Source organism: Hippopotamus amphibius, chromosome 13 (assembly GCF_030028045.1).
Source record: "Hippopotamus amphibius kiboko isolate mHipAmp2 chromosome 13, mHipAmp2.hap2, whole genome shotgun sequence".
In the NCBI taxonomy this organism is placed as follows: Eukaryota; Metazoa; Chordata; class Mammalia; order Artiodactyla; family Hippopotamidae; genus Hippopotamus; species Hippopotamus amphibius.
Window position 1 is genome coordinate 3,630,498 of NC_080198.1, and position 26,260 is coordinate 3,656,757.

The 26,260-nt window shown below is 51.9% G+C and overlaps 1 protein-coding gene across 4 annotated transcripts in view; it reads left to right on the forward strand.

The window, feature by feature from the left end:
* FGD5 (FYVE, RhoGEF and PH domain containing 5) overlaps positions 1 to 26,260 on the forward strand; it is a 116,693-nt gene that overhangs the window by 32,189 nt on the left and 58,244 nt on the right. For all 4 annotated transcript variants that reach the window (XM_057706577.1, XM_057706578.1, XM_057706580.1 and 1 more), the window contains exon 3: positions 20,302 to 20,434. In XM_057706577.1, the coding sequence (XP_057562560.1) occupies positions 20,302 to 20,434 (133 nt within the window). The remainder of the gene's footprint in view (positions 1 to 20,301; positions 20,435 to 26,260) is intronic.

Sequence of the window (26,260 nt, forward strand, 5' to 3'; positions counted from 1 at the left end):
TGACATCCGGGACTTTGGCTTCCACCGCTGCGTGACGCCGCTGAGCCTGGCCGCTAAGTCAGGCATGCTGTTTTCCCGGATGGCCGTCTGGCTCAGGCGGCTGCAGCCTTCTGGGGTGCAGAGCACTATCTCTTTGTTGAAAACCCAAGTTGTCCTCAAAGCCTGGTGCAGTGTTCCCAGCAGCCCCGCCACCGTTTGCCCACAAGGAGCCCCAGGGAGCTTCTCCCCGACCTCCGGCTTCAGGGTCACTGGCGTCCCTCGCCGGTCACCTGGAGACCCGCTGCTCCCTGGGGCTGGCAAAGGCTTTCTTGGAAGGTCAGGCACTTCTAGGAGTGCCTCCTCCCCATCACCAGAACACAGGGATGGCGGTGACAGAGACCAGCCACGGTCACCAGCCGAGAGGTTTGGGAGGCCCCCGTCTCTTTCCTCAACCCTGGCTCTCCTCGGTGGCCCCAGACCCCACTCAGGGCCCTGCGCACTTGTCAGGACCCATTTCTCCCAGCATCTCTCTGCTCAGTCCCTCAACCAGAATTCCTTCTTGTCCCTTTACACATCCTGAGCGTCTGACTTCTGGGCCCTTGCTCAGCTGTTCCTTTTTGTCCAGCTGCTCTATCCCTCTTTCTGCAGGTTCACATCCTTCCCAAGGGCACAGTTTGACCTATTTTAAGTACCACCTTCTCCTTGAAGCCTTTGTTGTATCTTTTGGCAATTAGTGGTGTCTCTGATGTCATCCAAATTTTCCCAGTAGTTTCCCCCTCCTTTTCTTTCGGCTCCTAGAACTTTCGGCCACCTTCTCTGTTTTGGAGCTGTGTGCCTGTTACCAGCTGTAGCTCCTCTACACCACAGACTCCTGGTGAACAGGTGCGTCTCCCCCCTTCCCATGTCCAGCAGGAGTCTTGTGTGTGCAGTACTGTGTGTGGATGTGAAGATGGGGGTGGGGCTGGGTGGGCAGACCCATGGGTAGGTAGTTGACAGGAGGCCGGGTGTCAAACACTGGTCCCGTTGTCCATGGTGTCACCTTGTCCAAGACGGATTGCCCCCTGAGACCTCTGTGCTGTGCTTTCACCCCACCATCTTCCTCTTCACTATTAAAAATTTTTTAAAAGAATCCTATTTTTAAGTTCGTTATATTTATCAAATGAAGTCTTATGTTTCTTGTTCTTGATTAAAAAATCCTCCGAATTGAATACTTGATATTTCTTCAAGAAAATGAGACTCTAAATCAAATTGCCTTTTCCTCATATTTGACATTGTGCTTGGTTTATTTATTTTCTTTTTAGATGCTGGCTCTCCATGAAGGGGAGGGGCTTGTGTAGAGCTCAGCACCGCACCCACACGCAGCAGGGTCTCTGTAAATGTGCACTGCACAAACGTGAACTGAGGTGTACTGGGCTCAACAGCCAAGGGGCGCTTGGGGTCTCTGCAGCTTGGAGACCGTCCCCTGCATATGCTACAGGGAGTTTCTCACTGGGAGGAGAGTGGGGCTCACGTGCTGTGCCAGATGTCCTCCCTGCTGCGGTCTTTTCCTCTTGGACTTGAAATCCGGGGCTGGGCTCCCCCGTCCCTCTGTAGCCGTTCTCTCGGGGGCTGCGTCAGACCCGGCGGCAGACCGCCCCCCACCGCCTGGCTCTGCGGCAGGCACTGCGCGCAGCGTGCCACGTGGACGCCAAGCAGCTCGCTCGCCCTGACGGGGGATGTGCCTGGGCCACCCTGCCACCCCCAACCGTGCCTCCCCATCAGAGCAAAGTACCAGCCTGGCGGCTGGAAAGGGCACAGGTCTCTTGGGGTTCACACCTGTGTGTACCCAGAGAGCTTTTCTAACTTCCTTTGATCCTCACAGCAGCCCTGTGAGTTGGAGGGAAGGGATTCTGACAGATGGAGAAACCAAGACTCAGGAAACAGAAGTGGCTTGCCCAGGGTTGCATGGCTAGAGGAGCTGGGATTTGAACCCTAGTCTTCTGACCCTTTTATCTATAGCATTTCTCAACTCTTACTATGCCTTTGAAAAAAAAAAAAAACTATTAAAAATGCAGGTTTCCAGGACCTACACCCAGAGATTCTGATCCAGAGGGTATGGGGTGTGGCCCAGGAATCTGCATGTATAACAGACTCCCCCAGGACACCTTAGAGAAACACTCTTCTAACCATCTGATCTCCCCTTAACTAGCTGCGTGAAGAAGTGGCCTCTCAGTCAGGTCCACTCCTAAGAGCAGGCAGCCTTGGCACCTGGCTGACACGCCTGTCTTTATGTAAAGGAGGGGGCGGGGAAGGACCCCTTCGGGCCCGCTGGCCTGGACAAGGAGATACAGGTCGCAGTGCCTGAGCATCTTGCTGTTCAATCAGACAGACTTGGTTTAAACCTCTAGCTACACAGTTTCACAGCCTTGCGGACTGAGGTCAGTGGTTTCACGTGTCTGCGCCTCAGAGCGGATAGCCCTGCCGCATCGACTTGTTGGGGGAACTAAATGACAGTGTCTCTGAAGGAGGGCTAGTGCAGTGTTGTGCTTGAATACAAGATCTCCTAAATAGGCCACACACACGTCTCTGTGCCTTTGTTTATGATGTTTTTCCTTCCTGGTAAGTCCTTCCCTCATCTCTCAACTAGAACTGCTGGTCTGGTCAGTTGGAATAGCCTGTGACTGGTGTCTCATTACCTTCTAAGGTGTGCAAGGAAGTCTCTATGCCTGGGTTTTGGAGTAGCTGGGAAAAGACAGGTGTCTCCCTTAGCCTAGATTCCAACAGAAATTCTGCCTTAGTTCACTCAGAAATGCCTAGAGCTTTGGGGTTTTTGTTTTTGGTTTTTTTTTTTTTTGGTTTTGGGGGGCGGTTTTGGTTTTGTTTTCCTTTTCTGTCACTTGTACATGTCAACAAACCCCTTGGGATGCCCCCATCCCACTCCAGGTCCTTTCCCCGATAAGTGTTCTGAAGGCAGACGTCAACTCTCCTGTTCCACCCTGTGGATTGGGGTGGACTACAGGAAAGGTTTCATCCAGCTGCATTCTGAAGTCATCCTCAACTTGCCAGTCACATCAAGCCATAATTTATTTTACTCTGGGACGTTTGAATTAAAACTAATGAAGTTAGTCACTTTGGGGTCAAGAGGGACTTTCAAAACAGGGACACCCTGCCACTCACTGGATACGTCAGTTCTCAACAAGCTGGTGTTTGCGTGCCTCCAGGGACAGGGTTCTCGTCTCCCACATGAGGCTGTGACATCCCTGCATTTTATCTGTTAGTCTTCCTGCTCTCAGAGGTTCAGGAAGTTTCTTGGAACCAGGGAGTCTGAGAATACGTGCTGCAGGTGCAATGAAGGTAGCAGGACGCCTGAGGCTGGGATGTGACAAGGTTTATCATGTTGGGTTCCCAGACCCTGGAGTGGGGTCACAAGGTGGGCTTCGTATCAGAGACAGCGTGGTCGAGGAGGGCCCTGGAGCGGCAGTCACCCAGCCTGCCCTTACAGGCTCTGCAGTTGGAACACGGCCTTGATGCCCGTTATGTTCAGATCCTGGGCCGCTGCATGAAGTTCCCCAGCTCCTCCCTGACTCGTGGCGGAGTGAATCCAGAATCTTGAGAGGGGCTAAGACTGAATTTGGGGTCCCGGTGGTCCAGCAGGTAGAGAGGAAGTACGAGGGGATGAGGAGTTGGGCTGCTTGGAGGCTGGGTCTGGGGCTGGGATAGATACCAAGAGCCATCTGTTGAGAATTCCGCCCAACAGGCCCTGTGGCTTCTTTAGGTAAAGGCGACTCCCTTACGAAAACTCTCCCCTGCTTGATGATACTTCCAGCGCGTTTCACAGAAGACGTTTCACCTGAATCACTAACTAGGGACAAACTCATCGTTGAACCTGGGTGTGCGATTTGACCTTCACGTGGAAGAATACGTTTCAGCTGGCCTGGGGGCTCAGCGCCCCCCGCCCCCCCCCCCCTCCACCCCGCACAGGGGGACTGGAAGATTGATTTGTGAGGATGGAGCCGAGGGAGGAGGGCACTGTGCCATGCCCTCCTCAAGGGTTCTGTTTTCCAGCTCATTGCCTCTTTTCCAGCACTTTCTTTTGTCCCGGGCCAGAGTGGCCTGTGGGACAGTGGTTTTCCCGGCCTTCCACTGTTGTAGTCTCCGTCCTGGGTGTGTGGCGGGGAGGCTGTGCCAGCTGGCGTTGCAGCCCAACTCTCAGAGCCCACATTTCAAAGCAGTTACACACATACACACGCACGCACACACTCGCACACAGGGCGGGCTTAGCTGCGTGGTTCATAAATACTTCCAGACACCAGGCCAGAGGCCCCTAAAACTGTTCACACGGCCCCCGGGGGTCGATGGGGCTGGTCCGTGGTGGGGGCCGCTGCTGCCGTCCAGCGAACAGGCATTGTCGTGCATGGGGGAGACCTCTCTTAGCCTGGGCCAGGCATGCCTCCTGGTTTCCACTTCTGCTCTCTGCTGTGGGACCCTAGGCAGATTGCCGGGCCTCTCTGGTCCTCATGTTTTGCTCTCTTAGTTGGAGGTGATGATGCCTACCTCACAGCTTTGTGGGGAGAGTGTGTACATTGTAAAGTGTCGTGCAGATCTTAGTTGGCTTATGAGGAAATCCTGTGCAGCCCATTTTTAGGCATAAGGTATTAGGTTGAAACCTCAGTTTTATCATCTGCGACATGGCATGGTAACTTCCACGCGCAGGCCTGTCTCGAGGAGTCATGGGGAGGTCACACGGGTAGGTGCTTAGCTGGGCCCTGGTGTGCAGGAATTTCTCACCGTAGCTGTAACATTAACTCTGTCCAGAAAGAGTTTTCAGAGTTTATCATCAAAGATGAGATTTGGGGATGATTTGTTTGGGAATGCCGGCTTCTGCCTTAAACACCTAACACGTCGATGTGCTTTCCTGTCTGCTGTCTCATGTGATCTCCCAACAGCCCAGGAGCTGGGCAGAGCAGGGATTTTTTTTAAAGGGGTTGAACCATTTAATATGTATGTATGTATGTATGTATGTAGGCTGTGCCAGGTCTTAGTTGTGGCACATGGGATCTTCGGTGAGGCATGAGGGCTCTTAGTTGAGGCATGTGGACTTCTTGGTTGTGGCATGTGGACTCCTTAGTTGTGGCATGCGGACTCTTAGTTGCGGCATGCATGCAGGATCTAGTTCCCTGACCAGGGATTGAACCTGGACCCCCTGAATGGCGAGCATGGAGTTCTGCCCACTGCACCACCAGGGAAGTCCCCAGAGCAGAGATTTTAATCGCCATTTTAGAGGTGAGGAAACTAAGGCTCAGGGGAGGGACGTGGCCTTGCCTAGGGTTGCAGCGTGAGTCACTGGCAGAACAAGAGTCTCCCGATTCCCAGAACAGCCCTTCTAACTCTGAACTGTGTTGAGGTTGGAAACTCCAAAATGCATCCCTGGTGGGCTGTAGCCTGGAGACGTGGGCCTGTCCTGGATGGAGGGTTCAGTAAACACTTAAAAACAGCAAAATAACATAGCTACTACATCCCGGACACTGTCCTGTGAGATACACACACACACACACACACACACACACACACACACACACACGTCAACTCACTAAATCCTCACAAAAACTCAGTGATATCGCTACTGTTATTCCCCCCCATTTCACAGATGAGAAAGCTGAGGCATAGAAAACTTGCCCGAGGTTGCAAGGCTGGTAAGTGGCAGAGAACCAGGTTTTGGAAGCCCAGGCAGGCTGGCTCCAGAGTCTGTGCTTCTAACCAGTGTCCTCACTTCTAGGACTGAACATGTGGCAGTCGGGGGAGAAGGTGCTGGCGTAGAGATGAGCGAGGTGACCCTGCATTGCACGGCAGGCTTGCTGTGCAGCCTGGAGCAAACCTCTTCACCACTCCCCCACCTCTCCCCCCACCCCCAAGCCTTCCTCTGCCTGCCTGTGCAGGGGAGCATTGGACTGCCTAACTCTAGCCAAGGGTGGCATTTCTCTGGGTCCCAGGGCAGGCCTGGGGTGTGGAGTGGCCAGCCGGAGCCCTGGGCCAGCCATTGTGTGCTGGGCTCACAGGCCCCGGGCGGGCGTGCCCCAGCACTGCCAGGCCCTCCCTGGAGGAAGTGCCGGTGTTTACAGGAAATGCAGGGCAAGGCCTGGGAGGTGGGTGGAAGGGGGGTGGAAGATGTATCTTGGCCTGGCGGTGGGGCCGAGGGCGGGTGCCCCACTTCCCACCCCAAGGACAAGGCTTTTTGTTGTTGTTGAAGGGAAAGGTCCCCCTTCCCAGGCAGCCCTGCTCCTCCCCTGCCGCTTTCCTCCAGGACGCCACACCTTACAGGCCTCCAAAACCCCAGGCCGTTGGGACCCCTCCTCCTGAGGAAGGCTCCTGGGAGAGTGGAAAGAGCACTGAGCTGGGTGACAGTAGATCTGCCTCTAGTCTTTCTGCTCTGGACCTCAGTCTCCCCACCAGTTAAATGGGTGGCCTGCTGCAGCCCAAACAAATGCACAGCAATACTCACTGCCCTTGTGCTGCCCGCAGCCCAGCTGTGAGAGGAAAGAAGGGCAGGCCAGCCCTGCTCAGCCCTGTGACCCAGGGAGTACAGATTGCCCTCACCTATGCCACAGAAATGTGCCTGAGAAGTGTGTGTGCGTTGAAATTTTGTAAAAATGGGCCTGGGGTTGATTATACTGGGAGAGCACGGGTTATTTTTTAAAGCCCGAATAAGAATTGGAAAGGGGACTAGCATTCACTGAGTCTGTGCCAGGTGTCACGTGCTGTCTTTGTTGCTTTTACAGCCCCGATTTCACCCTTCAAGAGACAGGGTTCTGTTTGGGGCAGGAAGACCTGAATTTAAGTCTTGGGACTGCCGCTTGCTCACGGCGTCACCCTGAGCATCTCGGAGCCTCAGTTTTTTCACCTGTGAAATGAGGATGATAGTTTAATGTTTCCCACAGCCCCTCTTGGTCCCACGGACTTACCTGAGCCCACGCCTCGCCCTCCCCCAGCCGGGACCGGGCAGCCTTCTCTGGTCTCCCTGCCCCCAGCGTGTCTCCTCCCACCACTCTTCCCAGGTGGCCGCGGCGGGCCACGGTGAACTCTCTGGGGAGCACAACTGCTCGGGTCCTTTCCCTGGCTAGAGCCTTCACTGGCTCCCATCCGCCTGGGATACACAGTCCAGGGGCATTTGAGAGCCCACTGCCTGGCCAGCCCCTTCTCCCAGCCCTCCTCACCCCACAGCACACAGACCCCAAAGTCTCTCTGTGCAGATTTTCTCCAAGAGTTCTCCCCTAACGTTCTTTTTCCTGTCTGTCTCCTGTTCAACCTTCAGACTGGCTCAGGTCTCCCCTGGCCTGGAGCCCTCCTGTGACCCTCCCCCGCCCTGCCCCTGCCCAAAAGTTTCAGGCCCCTTTCCTGTTCTTTTAGCCCTCACCACCCTCTCCTGCTTGTCCATCTGTGTTCCCACAGGGCTGTAGGTACCTCAGGGGCAGAGAAAGGGCATCTCCTCCCCCTCCGCGTCCCCCGCTCCAGGTGTGGGGTGGACGGCCAGCATGTGTGAGGTGTGCAGGTGAGGCAGTGCAGGCAGCGGGCGCTCCATCTGCAGGGAGTTGCTGTGCCTGTGCTGGGGGCAGCGCTGACTGCAGGGTGCCCCACATCCGTGTCTGCTCGGGGATGCACACGTGGATGCACCCACGAATCTGGCTGGAGGTGCTTCCCCCAGGAGTGGAGTCCGTTGAAACCTGCAGGTTAATTGAGCACCTACTGTGTGCAGAGTTCCGCACAGGGGGCTCGTGAGGGAGAGAAACCCTGTGCAGAGCTAAGGCCACAACCAGGTGAGGGGAGCCCGTGGGTGCAGAGTCTCTTTAAGGTAAGGAATGTACAGTGAAGGATAGAAACCAATCCACAGACCCTTGAGAGGGACCCATGCAGGTGTGGAGCCTGAAGCTCATGGTAGACGTGCCTCAGTGGTCAGCGAAGGCTTTCTGAAGTAGGAGGTGAGGTCGGAGCTGTGTCTAGGGAGGAGAACCCATCAGCCTGGAGACCCTGGGCATTCCCCAGGCTTCCGTTCTCAGCTGGCAGCCCTGCCCTCGAGAAGCAGTGTGGATTCATAGGCTCTTACAGGCCTTTGGCAAAGGATGACATTTCTCTGGAAATGCTTCTTCCCTGTTTGGGGCAGAGGAGGCGGGTGGAGTTGGCACGACCACAGCTGATCCGTGTGACAAGAGTGTGTGTGATGCAGGGTGTCTGGGTCCAGGCCTGTTGCCCTTGCCTGTGTCCCCTTCCCTTCTGGGTCTCGGTCTCAGGGTGTACGTCTCTGTCTGGACCCCGTGTCCCCATCCAGACATCCCACTCCGGCCACATGTGTCTCACATGTTCACGTGTCAGGGAGGCCCCGCCTCCTGCCCGCCGTGAGCCAGCTGCACTGAGGACCCCCAGTGTGTCTGGGCACCTCTCGCGCATTTTCACGTCTGTCTCCCCGGCACAGAGGGGGCAACAGTGAACCGGATGAGTGAGTGTGTCTTGTGAGGGGGCCCAGGTGCGGATCAGCTGGTTGTGATTCTGTCTGGGAGACGCTGAGGGAGGGGAAGGGCAGAGTGGGCTTGGGCAAGTCACTTAGCCTCGTGGAGCCTCTGTTTCCCCGGGCGCAGGATGGGGATGGTAGCGGGGCTTGTCCCACTAAGTGGCTGAGAGGGTCACGGGATGAGCCTGCGGCGTGCGCAGCTCTGTGCCTGACACCCGTTAGCTGCTCCTGCTGGTGGAAGCAGTGTAGGTGAGTGCTTACAAGAACAGGCTCTGAAGCCGGGTTCCCTGTGTTCAGATCAGATCCCAGCTCTGCACATACCCTGTCTCTGCTTATTTCATCTATAAAATGGGCTTCTTAATACCAACAGGATACAGTGACTGAGAAGACGTTGTCAAGTGCCTGGCACGTCATCAGCACTCCAGATCCCTGGCTTCTGGCTCTCCTGCTATTGCTGCTGCTGTTGTGATTGGCTGGCTATGCCCATGTAGCAGGGAGGGGTAGAAAAGGGGGCTTGTTTTTCAGACCATCACACACGCAAGCCACAGATGCCCTCTCATAGCGCCTGGCAGCTTCAGATGTGCCGTTATAAAATTATGGTGACCTTCACAAATCTCCAGCTGCTGAGGATACAGCCGTGGCTTCCCTGCCCTTCCCACCTCCCCATGCTCTGGCTTCCTCTGAATCCCAGAGCAGAGATGACAGGAGAAGGATGTGTCCAAGTGTCCTCTTGCTTTGGGCTGGTGCTCAGGAGTGAGGGCTGTGGAGCCCACCTTACAGATGGGGAAACTGAACCCATAGCATCCGCTGAACCTGTGGGTGATCCAGATTCAGCCCACGGGGTGCCTCTCCCAACCCCCACCTTCCGCCATATTTGAAGCAATATAAAATTATGGCCGAATTAGGAAAACTCATCTATTCGTTGAGACTTGGCTAGTCACAGCATCCTCGCTGGTGGCAGCGCTGTGCCGGAGCCATTTCCATCAGAGGTGTTGAGCACCGGCTGTGCGCCAGGCTCCTGCCGGATGTGCAGACATGGAGAGGGCCTCAGTGACAGGCTGACGTAGGTCAGATGAACAGCTGTGTAGGACGGTCATTCAACTCATGCTTGTCGTGTACCTACTATATGCCATTCACGGAAGACACAGAAACGCACCGCGAGCCCGTGATTCCTGCCCACACAGAACTGGTGGCTGACAGGGGAGCTGATATAGGGACACAGATTTCTGCAGCCACATCTCAGCTGGTGACGGGAGCCCTGTCCAGCTGCAGAGATGGAGACGTCTTCCTGGAGGAGGTGGCCAGTAGAGGAGGAGGCGGGCAGGAAGTCTGGAACAGCCTTGGAAGAGGCACAGAGACGGGGAGGCACAAAAGTATGTGGGGGCCGGGGAGGCAGTGGTTTGGCTGCATGTGATGGCTGACGACAGCAGAGGTGTGGCAGGAATTGCTAGGACAGATTTCTCAGCTTCACAGCGGACCCTTTTGGACACAGACTCACAGAACATCATGGTGGGAGGGGCCTTCAGAGGTCCTCTAACTCCCTTATTTTACAGATGAGGAAACTGAGGCCCACAGAGAGGAGAGGATGTACCCAGGGTCACATGGCAAGCTGGTGGTGGAGGTGGAATTAGAACCCAGGTCTATAAGACCTCGGGGAGCTCTGGCTGATTAATTCGGCCCTGGCCTCTAGCTCACACTGTAGCAAATCCACCTGTGAGGTACTGTGCTGAGCAGTCCTCCCACCTCATTCATGTACATTGTCTCATAAACCCTGGGCATTAGGTGCTGTAGCATCTCCATTTTACAGGTGAGGAAACTGAAGCAGGTGAAGCGGCTGATCTTGGGTCATTGGGCTGACAAGTGACAGAGCTGGATCCTGACCTCAGGAGGTGGAATTCTAACACTGTGCCCTTTAACATTATCCTCTCCTGGGCCCCAGAAAGGGCCAGAATGCTGGGTCAGTGGGCAGAGCAGGGCCAGGCCCATGTGCCAACCGTGTGGCTGCTGCTAAGGGTCAGAAAACACAGCACTTTTCCTCTGCTGTCCTCACTGGTGCCCGAGCTGCATGAGGCAGGTGCTGTGACCGAAGCGGAAAAAGGAGAGACCATCACACTGGCGAGGTTGGGGCTCTGGCTTGTGGCTTTTCTATTGTATGTTACCTCTTTATATTAGTCTATCATTTTATGAGGCTTCTGCAGATCTTCCAAACGTATTAATTTTTTCTCCCTGGATCTCTGAACCTCAATAGATTTTCAGAAAAGAAAGCCTTCATAGTCACAGTTATGTTTCTCTTTGAATAGGAAACATGATTGTGTTTGTTTGGGGGCGGGAGGAGGCCGAACTGTAATCAAGGAGAACAAAATTCCTTAATAATCCCTATAAAACCACTTCAGACCCACTAGGAAGGCTAAAATAGCAAAGACAGGCAATAGCAAGTGTTGATGAGGATGTAGCGAAATCAGAACTCTCAACACTGCCAGTGGGAATGCAGAATGGTGCGGCTGAAAATGGTCTGGCAGTTCTTCAAAATGTTAAATGTAGAGTTGCCATATGACCCTGCCATCCCACACCTGGGTATACGAAGAGAACTGAAAATGTGTGTTCCCCCAAATACTTTTTACATGAGTACTCCTGGGAGCACTACTCATAGAAGCCAACAAGTGGAAACAGTCCAGGTGTCCATCAAGAGATGAACAGATGAAGTGTGGCACAGCCATGCAGTGGAGGATTATTTGGCCGTTACGTGGAATGTAGTCCTGACACATGCTAGAACACGGAAGGACCTTGAAAACATTTTGCTACGTGAAAGAAGCCAGACACAAAAGGACAAATAATGTATGATCCCATTAATGTGCAATGTCTAGAATAGGCAAATCCATAGAGATAGAAAGTAAATTAGTGGTTGCCAGGGACTGGGGAGAAGGAGGAATGTGATTGATTGCTAAATGGTACACGGTTTTATTCTGGGGTGATGAAAATCTTCTAAATTAGATTGTGGTGATGGTTGCACAACTCCACGACTATACTAAAAAGCATTGACCTGTACACTTTGAAAGGGTACATTTTATGGTATGTGAATTACATGTCAATAAAGCAGTTATAACAAGAAAACAAATCCCTATAAAAAACCATTGTGCTTTAAGAAGAGGCGTGTGGATGTCACAGGATAGAAAGCAGGGATGCAATTCTGTTTTTACTTAGTGAAAAAATGGAAATTGAAGTTTTTAAAAAGCCTCTCCTTCAATCATATTTCTGGGAAGCATTATGAGTACTATCCCTTGGCTGACCCTGGGTGTAGGATGCATTCCCTCCAAAGGGAACGAAGCAGAGACTCACTCCAGGAGCGAGGAGGAGAGTCCAGGCAGCAGCTGCTCTCAGAGCCTGGCCCCCAGGCCATCGGGTACGTGTGGTCTGGTCTCAACATGCAGTTTCACATCTGTGGGTGTCTTGTTCTCCACCTCCATTTTTCAGATATGGAAACTGAGACCCACCAGGACCATCATGCAGTGGGTTAGCGGTGAATGAGGGACTCCCAAGTCTCTGACCCCCATCTTCTTGGGCAGTTTCCACTGTCTGAGCTTGAAAGTTCCCAGTTAGAGTGCAGGTGATATGTGTATCCAAGAAAATCTCATGTGCTTTTAAAGAAGCGGAATCTGTGAGGGGTCAGTTTTGAGTGACAAGGAAGTATCAGGGCAGAAGATGCCACCTGGGGAAGGTCTGGAGGAACGTTTGCGTGAACTCTGAAGGTGCTGAAGGATTGGGGACAGGATGAAATGTCTGAGGATTTGGAAATCTCTGATTTTGCACCCAGTCCTCTCTGGCCTCCACTTCCAGCTGCCCTGCTAATTAGCATAGTCATATTCACTGAGTCCGTCATCCTGTCTCCTCCGTCTCAAACTTTTCAGCTCCCAGAGATCGCAGCCCCAAAATCCCCTGCCCCTCCTGCCAAGCTGGCGAGCTTCAGGAAGGTCCCAGCCCATCTCAGAGGAGCCAGAGGATGTTATATCTGCAATCTGGCCTCCTCCACACTTGTCACTGCACCAGCAGGGGTGATGCAAAGGACCAGAGCGCCTGCCGAGAGGCTCCCAGTGAGGAGAGCATTCCCTTTTTATGATATTAGGCTATTTTGGCTGTGCTCAAGGTTATGGCTCCCAGTGAGTGTCACACGGGACAGGATTTAATGGGCAGAGCGGGACAGCCCTGGGCCAGGTTACAAAGTGCTGGTCCCTCCACGTGGGTGCACATGTCCTTTTACGACTCTAGGCTGCTGGAAAGGACTGTGCTCATTTGGAGGGTCATTTAAGGTAACGAGCTCTGGGCAGCTTTAATTTATGTTCCCTTTTAAGCACAAGTCAACCCAGAGGGAGGACACAGCTCTGTGGAGACTAGTCTGGGGGTTTAGAACTTGGCCCCTCTGCAGGGTGGCCAAAAAGGACGTACTATGTTCTACGCAATGCCCGCTTTTACCATCATGTTCTCATTTAAGCTCACAATGAACCTATATAGTCATCCCACTTTATAGGTAAGAAACAGAGAGGTTTGATGACTTGCCTGAGGTCACACAGTGACTTTCCTTGATCTGATGCCAAAGTTCTAGGCCACTTGGTCTCTGCAGTGCTGACCACGTGGCATTTTGTCTGTTTTCCCAGCATGTGTCATTACCCTTGATTTACAGATTAAAAACAAAACAAAACAAAACTGAGCCATGGAAAGTTGAAGTAACTTGCTTGAAGTGGTAGAGCTGGGATTCAGACCAAACAGTCTGACTTCTGAGCCCATCCTCTTAACTAGTACTTTGCACTCTGCTTTCTGTGAGGCCAGGGAGTGTTTTAGTCATCTTTGATTCCTCCATGTGTTTGTGCTTCGGAGTAGTGCTAATTTGTATCTGTTGAATAAGTGAGTGAGGGAATGGATGGATGGGAGGATGGATGATTGGGTGGCTGGATAGTTGAGTGGGTAGATAGAAGGATGACCGGATAGGTGGGTAGATGAATGGATGCAGCAATGGATGGTTAAGTAGGTGGGTAATTGGATAGATGAATGGGTAGAGGATGGAGGGGTGAAGGGTTGGATGGCAAGAAGGGGGGAAGGAGGGAGGGAGAGAGGGAGGGACAAGTGGCTAAATGGGCAATTGGATGACAAAGTGTATAGATGGGTGAGTAGATGGGTAGGTGTTTGGGTCAGAGGGCTTTCTCATATGTAATATATCGGTACGTCCACAAAGAAGGTGTCTGGAGAGAACACCTCACCTCGTCATGATTATAATAGTTGTTTTGACTGGGAAGGCCGTAGAACAGACAGTATCTGTTTGTTCACCACTGTATTACCAGTACCTACAGTACAGAGTCTGAATGACCAAACACCAAACAGATAGGAACCAGATAGCTGGAAATACAGACCCTGCAGCCTTCCTTAGGGCATACTGTGCAGAGGACCCACGTCAGAGGTGTGTGATGACAGACTGGGGAGGTGGATGTTCCCAGCCTGTCCCCCGAGGGAAGAAGTGGTTACTCACCCAGGACACCAATTCTCCAGGGCCTATCGGAGCATTTAGGCAGAAGCTGTTAAGAAAACATTTCTCGGAGGTGTTTTTCTTCCCCTGTATTCGAAGATCAGCCTCGTAGCAAATATCAAGGGTCTACAGAGGCAGTTCTGTTGCTTAGACTGTTTTGATTTGCTTATTTAACTAATGACTTCAGCCCACGATAAGGTCTGTCACTACAGCTTCCACTGAATCTGTCAAGGCATTGGATTATACTTGCTCTTTTATGTTTCGAAAGCATATTTTTAATGGCAGTTTGTCCCCATCTGTTGTGCTCACAGTCCTTCAATAAGACAGTGAAATAAATGAGCCAGAATATCATCAGAGCACCCCAACCCTTGTATCCTGACTTCCCTTTTAGATCTTTCTAGAAAGCAGAAGAGGGAGAAGTAGAATAAACAGAGCCTGGGCCACATGTCTAGCCAGACGCTGAGGTTGGATTGAGGACAGATGGTTGGTGGGTCAGCAGTGACCAGGTCTGTGCATCTTCAGGGGAGGGCAGGATCATTTTAGTCAAACCTGTTATAGGTTAATAATTGTATGGTTTATTTTAAAGTGTTAGAAGAATGCATACCGTGACTTCATGGGTGTTTATCACTCAGGATGAGGTCAGGAAAGTAGCAAATGTTAAAAATGAGCTGACTTTAGACGACAGTCGGTCAGTAATGCAGCAGTTGTGCGTAGCCACGCCAAGCTGGTAAGGAGGAGAGCTCACATTCATTGAGTTCTTATGTGTTGGGCACTGTTCTGTCTTGCGTTCTTTGTTTATTTAGTTATTTATTTTTATTTTTTATTATTTTTTAAATTTTATTTTGTTACATCTTTTTTGGAGTGTAATTGCTTCACAATGTTGTGTTAGTTTCTGCTGTACAACAAAGTGAATCAGCTATACGTATACATGTATCCCCATATCCCCTCCCTCTTGAGCCTCTGTCCCACCCTCCCTATGCCATCCCTCCAGGTCATCACAAAGCACCGAGCTAAACTCCCTGTGCAGCGCAGCAGCTTCCCACTAGCCATCTATTTTTACACTTGGTTTTGTGTATATGTCACTGCTACTCTCTCACTTTTTCCCAGCCTCCCCTTCCACCCTTGAGTCCTCAAGTCCATTCTCTACGTCTGAGTCTCTATTCCTGCCCTGCCACCAGGTTCATCAGTACCTTTTTTTCTAGATTCCATATATATGCGTTAGCATACGGTATTTGTTTTTTCCTTTCTGACTTACTACACTGTGTATGACAGACTCTAGGTCCATCCACCTCACTGCAAATAACTCATTTTTGTTCCTTTTGATGGCTGAATAATATTCCATTGTATATATGTGCCACATCTTCTTTATCCATTCATCTGTTGATGGGCACTTAGGTTGCTTTCATGTCCTGGCTATTGTAAATAGTGCTGCAGTGAACATTGCGGTACATGTATCTTTTTGAATTATGGTTTTCTCAGGGTGCCCAATAGTGGGATTGCTGGGTCATATGGTAGTTCTCTTTTTAGTTTTTTAAGGAACCTCCATACTGTTCTCCATAGTTGCTGTACCAGTTTACATTCCCACCAATAGTGCAGGAGAGTTCCCTTTTCTCCACACCCTCTCCAGCATTTATTGTTTCTAGATTTTTTGATGATGGCCATTCTGACTGGTGTGAGGTGATACCTCATTGTGGTTTTGATTTGCATTTCTCTAATAATTAGTGATGTTGAGCCTTTTTTCATGTGTTTGTTGGCAATCTATATGTCTTCTTTGGAGAAATGTCTATTGAAGTCTTCCACTCATTTTTTTATTGGGTTGTTTGCAATCTCTATCAAATTACCAATGGCATTCTTTATGGAATTAGAACAGAAATTTTATACTTTATATGGAAACATAAAAGATCTTGAATAGCCAAAGCAATCTGGAGAAAGAAAAATGGGGCTGGAGAAATCAGGCTCCCTGACTTCAAACTATACTACAAAGCTACAGTAATCAAGAGAGTTTGGTACTGGCACAGAAACAGAAATATAGATCAATGGTACAGGATAGAAAGTCCAGAGATAAACCCACACATATACGGTCACCTAATTTATGACAAAGGAGGCAAAAACATACAATGGAGAAAAAACAGCCTCTTTAATAAGTGGTGCTGGGAAAACTGGACAGCTACATGTAAAAGAATGAAATTAGAACACTTCCTAACACCATACACAAAAATAAACTCAAAATGGATTAAGACCTAAATGTAAGGTCAGACACTATAAAACGCTTAGAGGAAAACATAGGCAGAACACTTTATGACATAAACCACAGCAATATCCTTTTTGACCCACCTCCCAGAGTAATGGAAATAAAGACAAAAATAAGCAAATGGGACCTGATGAAACTTAAAAGCTTTTGCACAGTAAAGGAAACCATAAACAAGACAAAAAGACAACCCTCAGGATGGGAGAAAATATTTGCAAACAAAGCAGCTAACAAAGGATTAATCTCCAAAATATACAAACAGCTTGTGCAGCTCAATATCAAAAAAACAAACAATCCAATCCAAAAATGGGCAGAAGTCTTGCATGATATAGTTCGTTGAATCCTCCCAGCAGCTCAATGAATTGGGCACTGCTGAGGCTTAGGAAGGTTAAATATAGCCAATAATTGGCCAAGCCAGGATTTGAACCCAGGCAGTCCCACCTAAGACTGTGAGTTCTAATCACTGCACTCTGCTGCCTCTCAAAAAGGAAATAAAATAAGAGCACAGACAACAAAAGCAAAGTTCCTTTTGCCCTTGCAACCTGAGACCCAACTCCACACATCAGTGCACTGAGGCAACCTGACTGGGCCTCTGTTTTCATGTCTCTAAAGTGGGATCAAGTGTAGGCAGAGGCATCTTCAGAAGCAGTGGGTTTTGGTCCAGATTTGCCACATGACCTTGAACCAGCTCCTCCGCCTCTCTGGAGGTTTGGTGTCCATGAGCTCTCTCCCCAGTGTCACCCATAGCTCTGCTCCGAGGAATCCAGCCCTTGCCTGGCTTGAGGCAGAGCCCTCAAGTTCCAAGATGCCTGGTGGAGTCTGATGCCAGGCAGACTTCATGGCAGCATCAGGGCCAAGGATGCCCACCTTCCCCTGGCCCAGGTTGAGCGAAGCTTTGCCTGGCAGGCTGAGCTGTTGGGGCCAAATCCCAGCAGCACTGGAATATCCCTGAACGGTTTAAGCAAGAGGGTGACAGGATCAGATTGGGTTTGAGAGGGCCGCTGGGTGAACAGATCGGAGGGCAGCTGGGGGGATTGGGAGCCAACAGGAAGCAAGTGTTATAGATGTCCAGGCAAGAGATGGCTTGGACCACAAGGCTGTGATAGAGATGCCAGTGGAGTCGGGGAAGATTTGAAGGTGAATTTGGGAGGGGTTTAATGTTCAAGCAGCAGCTGGCTGTGCAGGAGATGCTTGGGTTTCCAGCTTGCTGCCTGGGAGGATGGAGACACCCTTTATCCCGCGGGGGAGGCTTGGCTGGGAACCCTTTCCTCCTTCACAGCACATTCCAGGAAAGGCCTGCTGTATGCCTGCTTTTCTTTGATGAGAAGGAGGAATGGTCCAGGGGTAACTGCTCCATCCCTCACCATCCCTGGCCATCCTACACAGAGCCTAATGGGCTCCTGCTGGGGCCTAATGTGGCCCTTCCTCGTGGAGGGAGAGCAGGGCCCTCCCTGCTCCCTGTCTGAGGACACACACGGCTCTGGAGGAAGGGGAGCTAGGGCTCCGTGAGACTGTCCACGCAGTCACTTTCTCAAGCGTGGTTCTGAGCTCCCTAAGCAGGTGCAACTTTCCTGAGGGCTGGGGACAGCTCCTTGAAGGGGGGGACTGGTGGCCCCAGTGGGAGGGGAGGCTCTCTCATGCCTTTGTACACCTCCGTGGTATATGGACTGTTGCAAAACACTTATTTGCTCTCGTAGTTTGAAAGAAAAGAACAGAGTAAATCTTGAAAAAGAAGAAGAAAGAGGTGTGGCCAGAAGGGTGTGCAGTCGGATGGCAGACTGGGCTTTGGCTCAGCCTCCGCCGACAAGCGCACAGCTACCAGCCCCCACCCCCCACCCCTCCCCCCGCCCCACACACGCTATGGCAGCAAGCGCCCAGGCAGGAGCACGCTGCCCATCTTTCTGGCATGGTCCCCGTGTGGACTGGGGACGCCCATCCTGCTCCGGCTAGACCCTTGTTTCCTGGGCTCCAGTGTTCTGGAGAGAGGTGTCCACGGTCTGGCTCCTGTGATAGTCAGCAAGGAGCTCCAGGAAGGGCCTCTAGTTGCACTGCAGCCTAAGGCTCAGTTTCTCCTCTCCTGATGTACCCACCCTGGCCATGCTTCCCCCTGCCTGGACCAGGCCTGAGTCCAGGGCCCTGGCCCTGCCCACAGAAGGCCTGGGCTAGAGTTGGCACAGCCACTCCGGAGAATGGAGGCTCCCTTCTCGCTGCCCCTCCTTCATCCATCCATCCATCCATCCGTTGCCATTCCCAGAGGGTAGGAATCAGTATTTGATAAGAATTAAGACAAGGTGCCTGAATTTTTAGTATGAAGAGAAGTTTTGTGATAAGTTGTCTGGGACCACATTTCCAAAGGCAGGAGGGAGCCATTGAAGGTTCTTGAGTAGGAAAAGGGGCATGGCCCAGTTTCTGTTGTAGAACAATCACTTTGCTGTGTGGAGAGGGACGCTGGGAGCAGGGAACAGAGCAAGGAGGCTATTGTGATGGGGCCAGGTTTAGAAGGCAGAGAAAGGAGGGTTCTTCTGTTCCAGGTTGGCTTATGTCACATGCCAGGCTCTTTGCTGCCTCAGTGCCTTTACACATGCTGCTTCCTGCCTGGAACACATCCCCTCCTATCACAAGGCTCCTTCTCTTCCTTCTGGTCTCAACCTCAGAGAAGCCTTCTGTGACCTATCTAAACAGCTCCTCTCCTTGCTACTCTCTATGAGAGTACATCCTTCTCCTTCACGTGTCACAATTTATGATCATATATTAGCTTTTCCCTTTTTGAGGACAGGGACCATATCTGCTTTATTCACCGGAGTTTGACCCACTGCCTAGCTCTGTGCCTGGCATAAAGCAGGCAATCAATCGACAGATGAATGGATAAAGAAGATGTGGCACATATATACAATGGCATACTACTCTGCCATAAAAAGGAATGAAATTGAGCTATTTGTATTGAGGTGGATGGACCTAGAGTGTGTTATACAGAGTGAAATAAGCCAGAGAGAGAAAAACAAATACTAACGCGTATATATTGAGTCTAGAAAAATGGTACTGATGAATCTAGTGGCAGGGTAGGAATAGAGATGCAGACGTAGAGAACGGACTTGAAGACATTGTGAGGAAGGGAACCTGGGACGTAGTGAGAGTAGCATTGGCATATACACACTACCAAATGTAAAATAGATGGCTAGTTAGAAGCTACTACAGAGCACAGGGAGATCAGCTTGATGTTTTGTGAAGACCTAAAGGGGTGGGATAGGGAGGCTGGGAGGGAGGCTCAAGAAGGAAGGGATATGGGGATACATGTATATACATATAGCTGATTCACTTTGTTGTACAGCAGAAACTAACACAACACTGTAAAGCAATTACACTCTGATAAAGATAAAAATAAACACTTATTGAATGGATGTATTATTTAATAAATTAATGACAATGCCTACATAATAGCCATAGTTATATAGATATGAGATTATCGCATGTGTATAAGCTTTCTACGTATTGATCCTCACAGCATCTGCCGAGAAAATGAGAATAGGAATCCCTACTCCCGAGTAGTCTAGGTGGAAACTGATGCCCTGAGCTGTGTCTTGTCCATGATCTGGCTGGTGGCAGGGCTGGGACGAGGGGCTAGAATGCACATCCCAGACTCTGTCTGCCACATTGTTGCATCCCTTCTTCAGGCCCAGAGGACACAGCCACCTTGAGGACTGACCCTGCTGCCCGACCAGGCCAGTCCAGACCGCCAGACTGATCAGAATGAACATCTGTTGCCCTCATAGTAATTATCTGAACCTTCCTTCAGAATCACAGCCTACCCTGTAACTAAAAGGGAGACAAGTCTGTCTTGAACAGCATGAGCAAAGGCACTGAGGCAGCAAAGAGCTTGGAACGTTCAAGGAATTAGAAGGAGAACAGACTGGCTGGAGTGGGGGCAGGAAGGAGGTTCGTGCCTGCCCTTCTTCACTTCTGGGTCCTCATGGAGGCACAGAGCACTCATTAACGGCTCATGGCATTAGCAGGGCCCTGGCCTGTTCACTTGCCCTTTGTTGGACAGGGAGCTCTAACCGTCTCTCTCCTCTGCTCTGACCCCAGCGCCTACACAGAGCCCTACAAGGTCTGTCCCATCTCGGCAGCAGCCCCCAAGGAGGACCTCACGTCGGATGAAGAGCGAGGAAGCTCGGAGGAGGAGGACAGTGCTTCAAGAGACCCCAGCCTCACCCAAAAGGTAGGACTCCCCACCCCAGGCATGGGGCCAGTGGGATGTGGGGGTCAGAGATGTAAAGGTGGAGAGAGGGTCCACTCCTTCCCTTCTCGGTGTGGCGGGAGCTATTTGCAAACAGCTGACCCCAAGCTGGATGCAGAGGCTGAGTCGCAGGGCTGCTGGGGCTGTAGCCTGAAGACACGTGGCAGACGCGGGGCCTGTGCTGATGCTGCAGGGGTGACTGCTGACATCCTCCTGGGTCCCAGGGAGCCTGGGGCTTCCCAGAGCCTTTGGGGATAAAGTGAAGTAGAGCTGCCTGATTTGAATGAAGACAGGGCTGGATTCCAGTGACGGGGCCCCTGGCCCTCAGTTAGCTCATCTATGAAGTGGAAGTTTTGAGGGTGAGATAAGTTTCGGGTTATGAGCAAGTTTCATGAAGTGAAAACAGTTTTAGAATGAGAATTGGTGTCCCCGTTCCCTGCAGGGGTGCTCAGGGGGGCAGGGCTGAGAGAAAGGCTGTTATTTGTCTGGAGAAGAACATTGAGTTTGGGTCCAAGTCACAGTGGAGGCCCAGACCTTCTTACTGCGTGTCGGGCATTGGGCATGGGGGTGTTTACATCTGCTCGCCATCGGGTGCTGGGGTGAGCCTGTACCTCTGTCCTGTTCCTGACCCAATCTCAGTCCTTCCACACCGCTTCCAGGAGACATGGCTGTTTCCCGTGTTTCACATTTGCAGAAACTGTCAGAGATAAAAAAAAAAAAACCTTGCCCAGGGCCATAGGGCTGTTACTGGTGTCACCCAGGAGACGTCTCGAGGTGCTGGGGGCCAGGAATTTAGACCAGGGCGACACCCCACCTGCAGGGAAGGGTGAGAGCAGCCTGAAGTTCTCCTCCCGACCCCCATCTCCTGGCCCACTGCCCTCTGCCACCTGCCGAGGAGGAGGAAGAGCAGGGGCGGCAGAGGAGCAGCCTCCTCCCGGACAGACAGCACCCTTGGGTGCCTTTTCCTGTCTGTCTCCCACTCTGGGCATCCTCCCCTCCCAGCTTAGGCGAGGCGGGCCACTCGGATTACAGACTCTTCCTGTGGGGGCACTCGGCACTGGTGCCTAGCACTTACCAAGCATTTTATAAATGGGCGTGCCATTGATTTTGTTTCGTACACTTGATTTCTTTAAAAAATTCACTCACCTGCCTGCACAGCGTTTTTCACATCATCTACCCAGTGTTGAAGGGGGCTTTCCCACTGGCTCGTCCGTGTCCTCTTCCCCTTCCTCCTGTCCCTGCTTCTCACTCTCTAGCCAGTAAGCTACCTGCTGGGCACTCAGTGCTTCCTTGTCTGCCCTATCTTTCACTCCTTACAACAACTTTGAAGCCGGTACCGTTATCTCTGTTTTGCAGTCGAGGACACAGACGTTCAGAGAGGTTAAGCAACGTGCCCAGGGTCACAGTGCTAGTGATTGAAGGGGTTGAACTTGAAAACAGGTCTGCCTCCAAACCCAGTCTTATGTGTTTGTTGTTTGTTTTTGCGCTGTGGTCCCAGTGGCCTTCTCTTTTCTCTCCACTTCCTCCCCTTACCCAAGGAGGAGCTAGCTATTGGCTCTTTGGAAGGGGTGTTGGTGACGAGGGAGGTGAGCTTGGAGTGAGTGGTGTCCATTTAGAGATGATTTTGGCTTTCCTGGGCATTCCGGGGGTCGTGAAGCCGGGGAGCAGAAAGACAGAGCTGTCATCGGGGACTTGGTCCTCACTCTGAAGCTGGGAGCTGGGGCTGGGTCCCAGGCCCAGAAGACTTGAGGGTGGAGAGAACATGGGGCCGCCCACGTGCAGCTTCCTGTATCTGGAGATGGTTCCCCAGCACAGTCACTGGGTTCTCTGTTAAACTCCCCTCTGGGGCCACCTGCATATCCCCTGTTAGCCATGTTACTGCTGGCCCATCGCGTCCCATCGCGAGAAGCGGCCTTCTGTGTGTGGCTCTGAGTGCATAGAGGCAGAAACGCAGGTCCAGACTCCCCATGGTGGGTCCGTCCACTCTCAGGAGCCCAGCCTCCTCACCTGCCAAATGGACCGAGCTCCACTCCCCTCCGCCCTCTCTTCCTCCCTTATGAGGCCTTCATGATCTAGCAATGGTGAAATCACTTTTAGAAATCAGGTTTTCATTTCTTTGAGGCGTGCCCTGCTTAGGTGGTCCTCATAATATATGAAGTCATTACAGGTGAGGGTTAAGTGCCCTGGGACACTCGTTCCTGGTCCCTGTGCCCTCACAGAGGTAACTGGTACGCAGTTTGGTGTTGTGTATCCTTCCAGAACTTTTTCCCTATATTTACCTGCATATGTCATTCATTATGCCTGGGAAATGGGTGGTATTGTTTGTGGAGTTGTGATTTTTTAACATAAACCATATCAAACTATAAGAAACAGGGAGTAAATTGGTTGAGTTCATTCACTAGTATCTTAGAGATCTTCCCACGTTGGTACAGGGGGCTCCGACTTAATTTTTTCCTGCCACATAGTATTCCAGTGTCTGGATGTGCTATCATTTATTTTGCCCTCCCCCTGCTGAGGGACATTTACAATGTCTCTGATTTTTTTGCTCTATGGACAGCGCTGCAGGGCACCTGTTCATACCCCTCCTTACACGTTTTTCCCGAGGGTGGATCCCAGGAGGGGGCGGATCCGAGAGCAAGTGCAGTTTCAATCAATCTTGGCACCTGCTCTGAATCCCGTGCCCCAGGCTGTTACAGAGCACTCCCTGGCAGCCCTCGGGGTGGAAGGGCTCCCAGATTACTGGGAGCTTTCCAGACTGAGCAATCTTTCCTGGCTCCTTTTTGCTGCCGACGGTTCGCTGGGGCGGGGATGGGGAGGAGGAACATTGACTCCTTATTCTTTCGTCTTCCATTCTCTCTGAAAATTCTGTTTCTCTGAAAGGCACACCTCGCCTCTGTCACGTCCTGGGGGACATGGGACCCAGATTTCCATCCCCAGCCGTCTCAGAGGGGCAGACCCGGTCCAGGTGTGAGTGAGTGGTCGTAGGATTGCCTCCCTTGGGCCTGGGGAGGCGTGTTTGGGGTGTGGTGCGGAGCTCCACCCTTCTTAGTGTGATGTGGTTTATGTAACAATAAATAAGAAGTGGTGAGCCCCACCCTTCCCAGATGTTTTGGGGTGACCGAGTCAGGAGGGGAGAGGTTTTTGGAGCAGGACAGGAAGCCTAGCCCAGCTGCTCACCCACCTGTCTGACCTCTCTCTCCCGCTCGCAGACATACAAAGCGTGTGGGTTGAAGGAAAGAGGGGGCAATAAAGGGGAATCGAGATGGACCTAAAAATAGATCCAGCAATGAACGGACGCATTCAGAGACTGGCTGTTGAGGTGCCCCTCCCTGACGGTGCTCCCGGTTTTCAGGCTAATTGGGACTTTTCGGGTGAAATACCAGCTCCCCCGAGACCAGCCCAGGAGTTGGCGGCCACTCCAGGCTACCTCCTCCCTGGCCGGAGTCCCGTTGTCACCACGGACTTTGTTTCCTGGACGGGTCCACCCCTGAGCCCAGCCCTGTCCCCTGGAGCAGACCCCTCCTGCCTTCGTGCCCCCGCTGGTCCCCGCCCACGCGGGACGGACGTTCCCCGCCCCCCACTGCCACTGCACCCAGGGTCCCGGCGGCCTGGCCCCAGACTCCTAGCTGACCTCGTGGCCCGCCCTACCCCCCCCCCCCACCCCGTTGCACCTGCAGCCTCGCCCTTACCATCTGCCTGGGCTAAAGGATCCACTTGATCCCTGGTCGTTTTCACTGGGCCAGTCCGGCTGCAGATGCACGCTCCTCCAGGCTCCAGGGAAGCCGTTCCACTCGTGCCACAGCTTCCTCCTGGGCAGCCTGTTCTCCTTCCCAGACAGCAGTCTCCTGTCGGACCTGAACTCCCTCCTGTCCACACCTCTTCTCTGTATGTCCCCATGCAGTTTCACCCATCCTTCCTCCTCTTCAACAGAATTTTATTTATTTACTAAGTACTTACTGAGTCCCGACTACTGTGTGCCCAGCACCCTTCTAAGGGCTGAAGATATAGCAGCCACAAGTCAGACCAAGTGTCTCCTGGCTCTGCCGGAGTTTATGTTCTAGAAGGAGGTGAACAGTCACTCAGAAAGCTCCTAAGGTGGGTTTGGGTGGTGAAAGTGCTATAAACAACGAACAAAGAAAACCACTGTGGGTGGAGGATAGAGCACTGGGGGTAAGGAGAGGGGGGCACTTAGACAAGGAGGCTGGAGAAGGCTTTTATTTTTTCAATTCTTAAAAATTTTGGGACTTCCCTGGTGGCACAGTAGTTGAGAATCCACTTGCCAGTGCAGGGGACACAGGTTCGATCCCTGGTCTGGGAAGACCCCACGTGCCATGGAGCAGCTAAGCTCCGCAGCAAGAGAAGCCATTGCGCTGGGAAGCCCGCGCACCTCAATGAAGAGTAGCCCCTGCTCACCACGAGTAGAGAAAGCCTGCAGTGAGCAGTGAAGACCCAACGTAGCCAAAAAATAAGTAAAAAAATTTTTTGAAAAATGTGTGTTAAAATATACGTCACGTAAACTCTTCCATCTTGACGATTTTTAAATATACAGTTCAGTGGCATTAAGAACACATTATTAAGAATTCATATTATTGTGCAACCATCCTCCCTACCCATCTCCAGAACTTTCTCGTATTCCCAAACTTAAAACTCAGTACCCCTTCGACAGCAACTCCCCACCCGCCTCCTCCTAGCCTCTGGCACCCACCATTCTACTGCTCCTATGACTTTGGCTACTCTAGTTATCTCATATACGTGGCATTATACAGTATTTGTGTTTTTGTGTCTGCTTTATTTCACTTAGCAGAACGTCCTCAGGGGTCATCCATGTTGTCGCAGGTGTCAGGATTTCCTTCCTTTTTAAGGCTGAATGATATTCCGTCATGGGAACGTGTCACGTTTTGTTTGTCAGTTCATCCATCGATGGGGGCTTGGGGCTTGGGGCTTGGGCTGCCTCCGCTTTTCCGCCAGTGTGGATCATGCTGCTGTGAACATGGGTGTGCAAATATCTCTTTAAGACATTGCTCTCAGTTCTTTTGTATATGTACCCAGAAGCAGAATTGCTAGATCACACAGTCATTCTATTTTTAATTTTTTGAGGAACCACCAAACTATTTGACAGCTGCCCCATTTGACATTCCCTCCAGAGATGCAGGAGGGTTCCAGTTTCCCAGGGAAGGCCTCTGTGATGAGGAGGAAAGCTTGGAGCAGGGAGCTGAATGTTGAGAGGGAGGAGGAAAGGGGAAGGTCTGGAGCATCCCAGGCAGGGAGCAGCAGTGCAAAGGTAGGAGGTGGGAATGCGCCTCGAGAGCCCACGAGGTCGTCATGAGGGGAGCAGAGAAGGGGGTGGGCTGGACAGGTTCTGCTGGACCTTGCTTGCCCGCAGGCATGTTCCTCCCCGCTCTCCCACCCCACTTACTCCGCTCATTCCCTCTGCACACTGTCCACCTCAGCCCCCGAGCCTCCGCTCTGGTGGTCTCCCTGCCCTGGGAGCTGCCTCGGCTTCTTGGGCTCCGTCTTCTCCTGCTTCTCTCCCTACTTCCCTGACATCCTCTCTGCCCGAGCCTCCACGTAAGGCATTGATTTCCCAGCGCCTGGCTCCTCCAGGCCTGCTCTCCTCCTGTGTCCTCTGCTCAGGCAGCCCCTTCCGGGCCAGCAGCCAGCCCTCCTCAAGTGCGTTCCCGGAGCTGACCTTCTGCCCCACCCCTCCCTGTGGCCCCGCACTCCAGCTGCCAGCTGCTTTGGGGGGCCCTTCTTAGAAGCCCTGCAGACACCTTAAACTCGACACATCCCAAGCTGAACTCGCCATTT